Below are 12514 nucleotides of genomic sequence, written 5' to 3'. Positions count from 1 at the left end.
TATATTGTAATTGCTACTTTTTATTACTACTTTTTATTACATCTTCCTATTCAGGCCTCTCCTATTCATATTCCAGTCTCTTATTCAAATCAGTGCATGGTTGCTAGGGGAATTTGTACCATAGCAACAAGATGGCTGACATTGCAAACTGTATAGCTGCTGAATACAAAGCTAAATAACTCAAAAAACACATATAATATAAAATTAAAACCAAATACAAATTGTCTCCCTACATCATACTAAATGTTAACTTAATGATGAACAACCCATTTAACTAATATGGAGTTGTGACTAAGGAGTTCTCAGTGTGGAGATTTATGACTCTTAAATCATGTGTCGTTCATCATTACAGCTGTATGTGAGTGTAGGGACCCTGAGATTTGGGTTAAATTACGCAGGCAGTTCCCCTTTAGTATTTGGACACCTAAGGATCCTTTAGTTAACTCAGGCAGCTATGTCCTAGTTTGTCCACTAGATGGCACTGTTTGTCAGTATAAAAGGGGTTTTGCACCATGTGGTCTGGGTCTATCCTGGGACTTTGCCTCACTGAGAGGTACTACAGGTCCAGGTCTGATGGGAAAGTTAGTTAAGTGTAAGATAGTGAAAGTAATACAGTAATGGTTGTTCTAGGAGTGAGAGTCAGCACAGGGTAGCTAGTGAGCAGATGTGGCTCCAACGAGGAGAAATAGTGGGGTTAGGACCCCGTGGTACTTGAACCACTAGAGCAGGGACTACAGTGGGTGAGTTGAGGAAAGAAAAGGGTACCAAGACCCCAGGCTGAATACAGTGGGTGAGGTGAGGATCAAGTCCGGTGCCAAGATACAAGACCCCAGGCTGAGAAACCCATGCCTTAGTGCTTCACCAGAGCGAAGTGAGAGTGGTAACTATTCCCCAAGTCTATTGTTGCTGTAACTTTGATATCTATTGAATATTAGCCCGTCTGATGTACCTTGTACCCCCTGGAGGGAATACTACTGTTTGAAGCAACTCTATGATTACGTTGAACATCAAAGTGCTTGTGAACTACGACCTTGCCACTGTTCTCTGTTAATAAACAAGTTATAGTTTACTGCAAAGAAACTGTCTGGCTGAATATCCTGCTGCATTGATCTACACCAGGTACCGGGAGTTGCAGGGAGTTGTACGGGTACACTGGGGGTCCGGGGCACACTACAAGCAGTTTTAGCCTGGTCACACACAGCCTTAATACACAGCAAAAGCTTCACCCAAGGGTGCGCTACATGTATAATTCTACAGGTATGTGCCGTAGCCCTTCCCTGGCTCATACCCTGAATATATATTTACACCTCTTACTAAAATAGGCTGCATTCTAGTTTCCTTTTTTCTTTAGGACAATGCTCATAGTGAAAGGTCACAACCCTGCTAGAATCTGTATTTATTGTCTGAGTTACAAAATGTTCTTGTGGCCTCACCAACATCAATCTGAATGAATCTGATTAAAGGGCACTTGAGCATTTGCCAAACATCTAGCGCATGTTTTCCCTATTCAAGCCAAAGATTTTCAAGGTGAAAAATATAATATGTTTGTGTTTGAAAGACGTGTGTAATGTTTAGCAGAGTTCTTGCTTTGGCTCTTGCATTAGTTAAGATGTTATCTACCTAAATAAGCATTAAGGCTGAAATGGGAAAAAACAACGCTGGTTTGCATTGATGGGGCCCTAGGTTTAATCCCAGCCAGGGCTGCAAAGAATTGTAGTAAGAACATGTCTGCAAATAAACTGAGATTAAAGTGCCCCTTTGACCTTGTAACATAACATAGTAACATAGTAACATACAGTAGTAAGTAAGGTAGAAAAAAGACACGTCCATCAAGTTCACCTTTTAACAGAACCTCTTTTCGGAATGGGAGCCCTCTTGTCAGCTGGAAAGACCTACTGGTAAATAAAGCATTAGAGAGATTATTATATGATCAGAATTTTTAGTGACATTTTTTTTAGGGATTTATTATACCCCGAGGATGAAAAAAGTCTGAATCCAAAAATCCGGCATCTCAGACAGTTGACTAAAGGGCCGAGATCACTATGGGTTGAATATCGAGGGTTAATTAACCCTCGATATTCGACCATCGAAGTTAAATCCTTCGACTTCGAATATCGAAGTCGAAGGATTTACCGCAATTCGTTAGATCGAAGGAAAAATCGTTCGATCAAACGATTAAATCCTTCGAATCGAAGGATTTTAATCCATCGATCGAACGATTTTCCTTTGATCAGAAATTGCTAGGAAAGCCTATGGGGACCTTCTCCATAGGCTAACATTGGTGCTCGGGAGGTTTTAGGTGGCGAAGTAGGTGGTGGAAGTTTTTTTTAAAAAGACAGTACTTCAACTATCGAATAGACGAACGATTTTTAGTTTGAATCGTTTGATTCTAAGTCGAAGTAGCCAATTCGATGGGCGAAGTAGCCAAAAAAATACTTCGATATTCGAAGTATTTTTCATTCTAATCCTTCACTCGAGCTAAGAAAATGTGCCCCTAGGTACAAGGTCGCCAAACGAGCGGATCTTAACCCGATATGCCCAATAACGGCTGTGCAATATCGGGTGAATCCGAGCGTTCGGCCCTGGATTACAATACTTGAATACGGTTGCATCAAATAGCCAATGCGGTCCTGGATCGTACAAAAAATCAAACTTGACCGATCAATATCTGCCCAATTTTTGGCCTGATATCGATCGGGAGGACCCGTCGGGAGCCCCCACACATGGGCAGATAAGATGCTGAATCGGTCTAAAGGACCAATATCGGCAGCTTTAATCTGCCCGTGTATGGCCACCTTAAATCAATGGGAGAAATCATGAAGATATACTGATCTTCGCTGGATTATGTGCAAGAATCTGAAGATTTCGTGGTTTGAGTTTTCGTGCAGAAAATCCAAAAAAATAGTACAATCCAAATTTTCCACGTTTTTTTTCGAGTTTTTTTTATCGAGTTATTTATCAATGGATTGATAAATAAGGGGAAATAACCCGTGCGGATTTGGTTGGATTATATTTCAGAAAATAATGAGATAAATTCGGATTTTAATAAATAACCCCCTATGTGTGTATTTCTGTATGTTCTTTGTATAAACCCATTAACTGTACAATGCTACAGAAGATGTTGACATTCTAAAAATACATAATGATAATAATAAAAACATGCAGAGAGAGAGCATAATAACAGAGGGCAATTGTTTCTTATTCCAAACTTTAAAAAGTCCATAAAAGCTGAATATTTCCGCTCATGGCTGTCTCATATTTGACGATTTCAGATGCAACACGTAACGGACTGAGGAACAAGTGTATGAAGTTTGACCACTTTGTTAAATGTGAAAGAGGAAGGAACACATGAGAGATGCGCCCGATTGCCCCACTCAGCACCAGCCGCCAAACTGAGATAAAGCAAAGCTTCATCTGAATGCATAAGTGAAACCAAACAAGTTTTCAAAAAAAGAAAAAAAAGGGGGGGGGGGGGTGTTGCTGAACAATAGAAACCAGACCTGTAAATCTGCAGGTCCTGTGAATTTTTTTAAATTTTATTTAATTCTAATTGCTTAGCCTTATTTTGTAAAAGGACTCAACACCCTTTGTTTTGTTTTTTTCATATAGAGCAGGCGGTGCTATTCCATTGCTGTGCGTTTGGCTAAATAGGTGAGAAGTGTTACTGCAAGCGACAAAGCTATCAAAGCTACTTTAACTGAACTGGAGAATAAGTGGAGAAATGTGTTAGCAAAACACTACTACATACAGTAAGCCAACAGGGGGATACTGTAAGGCGTCCAACAGGGGGATAAACCTGAAGCATGGAGGTTTGCAAAGCCTTGTACCTGCCTGAGATCACTGTAAATTCGACCAACTAGAAGTAGTGGGCTGTTTGTAAGGTGGATACCAGGGTAAGGTGCCAGGGCACTGTTATTATCACCAGTTATAACAGGAGGATTCTGGGCACTGTTATTAAGAGGGATTTGTTTTTCCATCCATTTAGTGCTTAACACAATAGCGTTTACTCGCCAAGCCAAAACTGTGCTGGGATTCATTCATGCATGAATTACATTCTCTTTGGCCTAAACTGATTATTATTTATGGTTATTATTTCTTGCTGTATCAGTGGATTCACTCACAGGTAATGGCAGTGTCGGACTGGCCCACAGGGATACCAGGAAAACTCCCGGTGGGCCCAGCTGTCAGCGGGCCCTTTTGCTTCTATGTGGCCAATTTCATGGTCATTTTTTGTTTCTTTATGGGAAAAAATGCTTAAAGGGCATGTAAAGTCTAAAATAGAATAAGGCTAGAAATGCTGTATTTTGTATACTAAATATAAACATGAACTTACTGCACCACAAGTCTAATCAAACAAATAATTTATGCTTTCAAAGTTGGCTACAGGGGGTCACCATCTTGTAACTTTGTTATACATCTTTGCAAGACTAAGACTGTGCACATGCTCAGTGTGGTCTGGGCTGCTTAGGGATCGTCATAAACAAAGCTGCTTGAGTTCTGCATGGCTGGGAAGTAAGGTGGGGTTTCCCCTGCTGTTCATAGGTATGATTGTTTCCTTGCAGAGCAGTTAGGGACCGTCTGACAATTCCTATCCACAGCAGTAAATAAAGGGAGAATTTCACTGCATACAGTCAGGTTTCTTATAAAAACAGTACACATTTTTTTAATTAAAGTATATTGGAGATAGGTTTCTTTTTCATTAAAGAAAGTAAAAATGGGATTCAATTCTTTTGCCTTTACATGCCCTTTAATAATGGAAGAATAGACTAAGTAAATATAAAAGACTAGAAGAATACAGAGGTTGAGTGAGCAGAGGAGGAATAATAGTTTGGAAAGTGGGCCCATGGTCTAAGGTTTCTGGTGGGTCCCTGGTATCCCAGTCCGACACTGGGTAATGGGAGACACTGCAAAATCAACAGACGGCCTTGCAAAATTTTGGGAAGATGATCTGTTTTATTCATGTGTAAATTGTCCCCCTACTGGGTCCCCTGAACAGTTGCAGGTTCTAGTGATAAGCGAAATGTTTCACCACAAAAATTAAAATCAATGGGTGGAAAAGTGTAAAAATAAAATTCAAAAAAATTTGAAGCTACCCTGCGTAACAAAAAAAAATTTGATGCCCATAAACTTTAATGCATTTTGGCAAATTTTCTCAGTTTCAAATTGTTGAAAGATGTCTTCTTCCCTTGCAATTACACCTAGGGATGCGCCAAATCCAAGTATTTTCCAGCAGGATTCAAATTTGGCAAATCAAAGAAGCTGGCCAAACCAAGTCTGAACCTTTATGGCTAGGGCCACACTACACGGATCTTGGTCTGCAGAGAAATGAAGGCGAGAATCCGCTGCTCCGCTTCTGCTGTGCTGCCTGCACCTGGAATCATTATCTTCACTTGGGTTCAGGTAGGCATGGTAGATAGCAGAGTAAAATGCTAAATCTTGTGTTTCGGCACCGTAATCCACAGCATCTGCCTGCACCCGAGCAGAGATAATGATTCCGGGCGCAGGCAGCACAGTGGAAGAGGAGCAGTGGGGCAGCGGATTCTTGGCCTGCGGAGATCCATGTAGTGTGGCCCTAGCTAAAACCAGAACTAAACCCCCTGAGGTACAACAGGCCATCTCAACTATGTAGTAAATGTACTGTATGTAATACACTGTGAGGGAAAGGGGAGGGAAAGGTGAGGGGGCCAATAAAGCGCAGTTGAGGGGGGCTGTTGTACCTCGGGGCGGTTTAATTCACCTTTAAAGGAGAAATCAACCCCACCTAGTAACAAAAGCCCCCTTAACGGCCTGCCATTTCCTCCCTCCCAACACTGTACATTAGTCAAAAAGGTGCCCGAAAAAAAAAAACCTGACCCTAAAATGCAGCGCAGCAGATCTCCTCGGCACCATCTTTTTTCTTATTGAATTCTTTCAGGCCTGCATGAACATGCGCAGTTGGGTCTAGTCGTTAATCGGCTTCAACTGTGCATTCTCCCGCAGGCTTAGTGTTGGCAATGAGACCGGAAGAGAATGTGAATGGAGTCCGTCCGGGAACTGCGCTGCGCTGCTCTGCATTTTAGGGTCAGGAACTGCGCTGCTCTGCATTTTAGGGTCAGGATTTTTTTGATTGATGCACAGTGCAGGGAGGCGATGGCCGGCAGTTGTTACTGGGGGGTTTAGTTCTCCTTTAAAATTATGTCACTAGGTCACGTGATTAAGGGGAACAACATTTTCTTTCCTCTTCTGTGCTTTTTTCATAGATTCGGCGTTCAGCAGAATCCTGTAAATAGGGATTCAGTGCATTCCTAGTTACACCCCCTGCCATATACACCTGTAACAAGTGCAAACACATGGATAATAGCTACTAACGTATCACCTTTAAACACACCTAAACCGTATCACGTGAATGCAAATTCCCTGCTAGAAGCCAAACACAGGTATTGAAGCCAGGCAAGTGGACCAGTTGAAAGCCACATACAGGCCTGGATTTGTGGAGAGGCCACCAAGGCCCGGGCCTAGGGAGGCAGGATTTTAGGGAGCGGCATGCTGCCCAACCATAATCACATTGGTTCAGAAAAACTAGGGGGGGGGCGCGGTTTTAAAATTTCTTGTGCACCAATACCCAGTACCAGGACCCGATGATGAAAATTTGAAAAAGAGAGCGAATGACAGTGGGCCTAGGGACGCCTGCTATTTAAATCCGGCCCTGGCCACATAAAAAAATGCATTACAGGTTGTCATCCAGACCTTATTGACTAGAAACAAGTCTACACTGCTGTCATGTTGGAGAGGTTCCTGCAGTGCCCCATGTTACCCAAGTCCTGCACTAGAAAGAACATGTAGCACCTCTAGGGTTGCCACTTTTTCGCCCCACGGAATACAGGCAGGGGCCGGGTGGTGCCGTAGCGTGGCAGGGCTATGATGCAGCGATCGGCGATTGGCTGGTCTCCGCGTCAATTATAGGAAATCTTGCCTGGTTTTCCTAATTTGGAAAACCGGGCAGCCAATTTTGACCTGGTCAGCCCTTCAAAAAACCAGGCTGTCCGGGTCAAAACCAGGCAGGTGGCAACCCTAAGCGCCTCACCTGAGTTCTGCAATTCAGGGCTGAGCAATGGATTCTATAGGATAGAATTGGCGCTGTAACCTTACACGTTCCCTTGTGGTGGGCCACTGTATGGAGTCATATAAAGAAACACCCTGTTTGGCATCTAAAGTGTCCTCCCCAGCTGTCAAAACTCCTACCTCAGTGAATGGGCCGCTCTGTTATAATACAGACTCGCTCACTGCCTCTCTTAGCACCCCACCCTCCATTCAGTCAACGAGAGAAAACATTGTACAGAACTTTATTCCCTCCGTCAGCGGATGGGCTGTGCGGTGCTGAGCCTGGAATAGAGAGTTATTGCATCATGTGGCACCACAATTTTATTATATCACCAACAGTATCAACATTTTGGGGGGTTCACCCTTCCTTCATCAGGATATAGAATCAAGTGCACAATCACCTTACCCATAAACCTCGCCTTCTTTACCCATAATTCTTACACATCAAATGAAACCTTAATCATTGTGTTCATTTTCAAAAGTTCAATTGTGGCAATAGAAAGTCCAATTGTGGCAATAGAAAGTCCTATCCAAACTTAAAGGGGTTGTTCATCTCTGAGTTAATTTTAGTATGATGTAGAAATTTATATTCTGAGACAATTTGTAATTGGTTTTCATTTTTTATTATTTGTGTTTTTTTTGAGTTAGTAAGCGTTTTATTTAGCAGCCTTCCCGTTTGCCATTTTAGCAATCTGGTTGCTAGTGTCCATGCATTGATTTGAATAAGAGACTGTAATATGAATAGGAGGGCTATTATTAGAAAGATATGTAAGAAATGTAGCAATAATATTAAATGTGCAGCCTTACAGAGCCTTTGTTTTTTTATATGGGGTTAGTGACCCCCATTTGAAAGCTCGAAAATGTCAGAGGAAAAAGGCAAATAATTCAAAAACTATAAAAAATAAATAATGAAGACCAACTGAAAAGCTGTTTTGAATTGGCCATTCTATAACATACTAAAAGTTAACTAAAAGGTGAACCACCTTAAATTAGAATGTCCAAATCAAGTCCTGCATGTGGCACACCATGGTACTACAAATATATAACTTTATAGAGCAGTTACCCACCGTTAGCCGTCCACTTATGTTTTATGACACTTACCAAACTGGTTTTACAGAACAGCCGCGAGAGCAAGGAAGGATTCCTTTTCTGGAATTTTTTTGTGAAGCACAATGAACCGGATAATTGGAAAGTGTCTGAAGAACAGGTCAGTATTATACCCGGGGGTACCTACCACTGGAATTGTTTCACGAGGACTCCAATGGGCAGGGGTCGCTCCAACAGAAAGTGCCCATAATGAATTACAAGCAGGGGACAAAGCCCGAGGTGTGGCTAGTCGGACCAGTTCGGATGAGACTTTACATAACGTAATCATTAGAGACTGCAATAACCAATAGCAAGAGAAGTTCAATTATTTTTTTTGATCCCTAGACAAATATATTTTATCACTGGAATTCTAGTTATGTGGAGGTTAGTTAAAGAGCTCTACGTGATGTCATTAATCATATGGTACAAGATGTTACCTGATGGAAGGAACTGCATAAAAAATACAGGCACCTTTCATACAACCCATGTACCCAACTGGCATCAAGTTTAGGGTTTCATTTCCCCGGATGTGTTTAGTGGATCCTCAATGCAGGCAAGCAAATCACATTACATGGCATACAGATAGAATACGCCAATGTGGCAGGAGCTAACATATTCTGAAATATGTTACTTCTAAAAGTCACTAGAATTGCCCTATTCGGGTGATTCTAAAATCAGCAGATTTTCAACTGTTTCAAAATCTGGATCAACTCTGCCGGGTTGTAAATTAAACATTATTGTCATTGGATCATCATAAATTTGGGGTAAGTGTTTGGCCAGTTGATTATGAGGGGTAAGAGAGTAACTCAGTTGATTATGAGGAGTAAGAGAGTAACTCAGTTGATTATGAGGGGTAAGAGAGTAACTGAGTTGATTATGAGGGGTAAGAGAGTAACTCAGTTGATTATGAGGAGTAAGAGAGTAACTCAGTTGATTATGAGGAGTAAGAGAGTAACTCAGTTGATTATGAGGAGTAAGAGAGTAACTCAGTTGATTATGAGGAGTAAGAGAGTAACTCAGCTGATTATGAGGAGTAAGAGAGTAACTCAGTTGATTATGAGGGGTAAGAGAGTAACTCAGTTGATTATGAGGGGTAAGAGAGTAACTCAGTTGATTATGAGGGGTAAGAGAGTAACTCAGTTGATTATGAGGGGTAAGAGAGTAACTCAGTTGATTATGAGGGGTAAGAGAGTAACTCAGTTGATTATGAGGGGTAAGAGAGTAACTCAGTTGATTATGAGGGGTAAGAGAGTAACTCAGTTGATTATGAGGGGTAAGAGAGTAACTCAGTTGATTATGAGGGGTAAGAGAGCAGTTCTGGGCCTAATGTACCAGTGGGTGCTGAATTCAGTGTAAGGACAGAGGTGGCTCCAATGACAAATAAGGTGCCAGTCACAGAGACATTGGGTCCCACCTGAAGCACAAAGGCATTTGTATAGATGAAGTTTTGCTCTATCACATTACACTGCAGTATAGGACATTACAGACAATAAAGTTGCCTGGGCTCAGCCTTCTAGTTCTAAATGAGCATTTTGTCCATTCACTGCCAATGTCTCTCATACTGGGGCCTGTTGTGCAGCTGCCGTGTGTCACTAGTACCATCCCGTCACATCATTCACCGGAACACCTCCAGGGCCTGTCACAGTAACACAGCATGGGACCAGGCAGCCATTACAATCATCCTACACTTCTCTAATACAAACTGTAGGGTCTCAGGGAAGGAAAGGGAGTGTCTCCAGGTTCCCGCCCATCGGCATGACGTCACCCTACCTGGCAACAGCCCTAGCGGCTGGACTGAGCTCTCCCTGACTGGGATCAGAGGAAAGAGCCGGAGAGAGGGATCGGCGTGTGATTGGCCGCGGAGGGTCACGTGCCTTAGCTGGGCTCCGAGTTGGCGTACGCGGTTGTGGAGCCCGGTGCTCGGCTGGTAGGGAACAGAGCGGAGGGGCAGAAAGAGCCGCCGAGGGCCGGACAGGGCTGAAGAGATTCCTGGCGTTTGGATGGGCATAGGCTGCTGGCTGGGAGTGACGGATCCCGGGAAGCGAGAGGCCGGAGAGTGACAGGCCCCGGGGGTGAGAGAGATCCGAGCAGCAGCAGCAGCAGAATGGGTGAGTGTAATGGAGCCGGGAGTTCTCTGGGGCAATGCTCGGGAGCGGGGGCTGAACTGTGGCCACTCGGCTGTGGTTGAGGTAAAACTTACAGCAGTGACTCTGGAGGGATTCTGGGAGTTGTAGTTTAGTAAGAGGAACCCGAAGTGCAGTGCGGGCTTGTTGCTTCTGCCCTCAGTACGGACCGGCTCTGTCACTGTCTGACCTGCAACTCCTGACAACTTTCTCTCCGTCACTAGGGGGCGACACTACTTGATAATATATAACTAATACTCTCAGTCTGACTGTTTATCTGCTTCTACTCTCAGTCTGACTGTCTATCTGATTCTACTCTCAGTCTGACTGTATCTGATTCTACTCTCAGTCTGACTGTTTATCTGCTTCTACTCTCAGTCTGACTGTGTATCTGCTTCTACTCTCAGTCTGACTGTGTATCTGATTCTACTCTCAGTCTGACTGTGTATCTGATTCTACTCTCAGTCTGACTGTGTATCTGATTACACTCACAGTCTGACTGTGTATCTGCTTCTACTCTCAGTCTGACTGTGTATCTGCTTCTACTCTCAGTCTGACTGTGTATCTGCTTCTACTCTCAGTCTGACTGTGTATCTGCTTCTACTCTCAGTCTGACTGTATCTGATTCTACTCTCAGTCTGACTGTATCTGATTCTACTCTCAGTCTGACTGTGTATCTGCTTCTACTCTCAGTCTGACTGTGTATCTGCTTCTACTCTCAGTCTGACTGTGTATCTGCTTCTACTCTCAGTCTGACTGTGTATCTGCTTCTACTCTCAGTCTGACTGTGTATCTGCTTCTACTCTTAGTCTGACTGTGTATCTGCTTCTACTCTTAGTCTGACTGTGTATCTGCTTCTACTCTCAGTCTGACTGTCTATCTGCTTCTACTCTCAGTCTGACTGTGTATCTGATTCTACTCTCAGTCTGACTGTGTATCTGATTACACTCACAGTCTGACTGTGTATCTGCTTCTACTCTCAGTCTGACTGTGTATCTGCTTCTACTCTCAGTCTGACTGTGTATCTGCTTCTACTCTCAGTCTGACTGTGTATCTGCTTCTACTCTCAGTCTGACTGTGTATCTGATTCTACTCTCAGTCTGACTGTGTATCTGCTTCTACTCTCAGTCTGACTGTGTATCTGCTTCTACTCTCGGTCTGACTGTCTATCTGCTTCTACTCCCGGTCTGACTGTCTATCTGCTTCTACTCTCGGTCTGACTGTGTATCTGCTTCTACTCTCGGTCTGACTGTGTATCTGCTTCAACTCTCAGTCTGACTGTCTATCTGATTCTACTCTGACTGTGTATCTGATTCTACTCTGACTGTGTATCTGCTTCTACGCTCAGTCTGACTGTGTATCTGATTCTACTCTGTCTGACCGTGTATCTGCTTCTACTCTCAGTCTGACTGTGTATCTGCTTCTACTCTCAGATTCTGACTGTGTATCTGCTTCTACTCTCGGTCTGACTGTCTATCTGCTTCTACTCTCGGTCTGACTGTATCTGCTTCAACTCTCGGTCTGACTGTGTATCTGATTCTACTCTGACTGTGTATCTGCTTCTACTCTCAGTCTGACTGTGTATCTGATTCTACTCTGTCTGACTGTGTATCTGCTTCTACTCTCGTTCTGACTGTTTATCTGCTTCTACTCTCAGTCTGACTGTGTATCTGCTTCTACTCTCGTTCTGACTGTTTATCTGCTTCTACTCTCGGTCTGACTGTGTATCTGCTTCTACTCTCAGTCTGACTGTGTATCTGCTTCTACTCTCAGTCTGACTGTGTATCTGCTTCTACTCTGTCTGACTGTGTGTTCATTGGAGTTCTATGAGTCTGACTGTGTATCTGGGAGCTTGGGGTTTGTGGGTTGAGTCTGTGCTTAGTTAGTTTTGGTATCTGGGATCTTCAGGTGATTGGGTGAATGTGTAAGTTCATCTCTGTAACTGGAATCAATGCAGGTGTGTAAGTCTGACACTCTGTGGGATATGGGCCTCCTTAGTGTTGTGCCCACCTGTACTGAGCAGTGGCCGGCACTGTGTGTATAGTTATGAGCTAAGAGCTAATAGGTGGAAGGCTGTCGGCTTGCTGGGATGTGAGATAGCGGGTGCTAAACTAGCTCTGTGTTGAGATAAGCTTTGAAATTGAGTATGAGCAGAGTGATGGGATGGGACTACAGTGAGCTTCAGAGGCTGACCTGCATGTAGATTGTTTGTATATGGGATGAAT

The 12514-nt window shown here is 43.3% G+C and overlaps 1 protein-coding gene across 3 annotated transcripts in view; it reads left to right on the top strand.

The window, feature by feature from the left end:
- The first annotated feature begins 9890 nt into the window (after positions 1-9890).
- The window catches only part of cd2ap.L (CD2-associated protein L homeolog), a 96047-nt gene continuing 93423 nt past the window's right edge, over positions 9891-12514 (top strand). The window contains exon 1 of one of the 3 annotated variants that reach the window (XM_041562208.1): positions 9891-10274. In XM_041562208.1, the coding sequence (XP_041418142.1) occupies positions 10271-10274 (4 nt within the window). In that variant the 5' untranslated portion in view covers positions 9891-10270. 3 annotated transcript variants of the gene reach the window in all.

The sequence above is a fragment of the Xenopus laevis genome, chromosome 5L (genome assembly GCF_017654675.1).
Source record: "Xenopus laevis strain J_2021 chromosome 5L, Xenopus_laevis_v10.1, whole genome shotgun sequence".
NCBI lineage: Eukaryota > Metazoa > Chordata > Amphibia > Anura > Pipidae > Xenopus > Xenopus laevis.
This window is presented reverse-complemented; position numbering and strand designations above follow the sequence as displayed.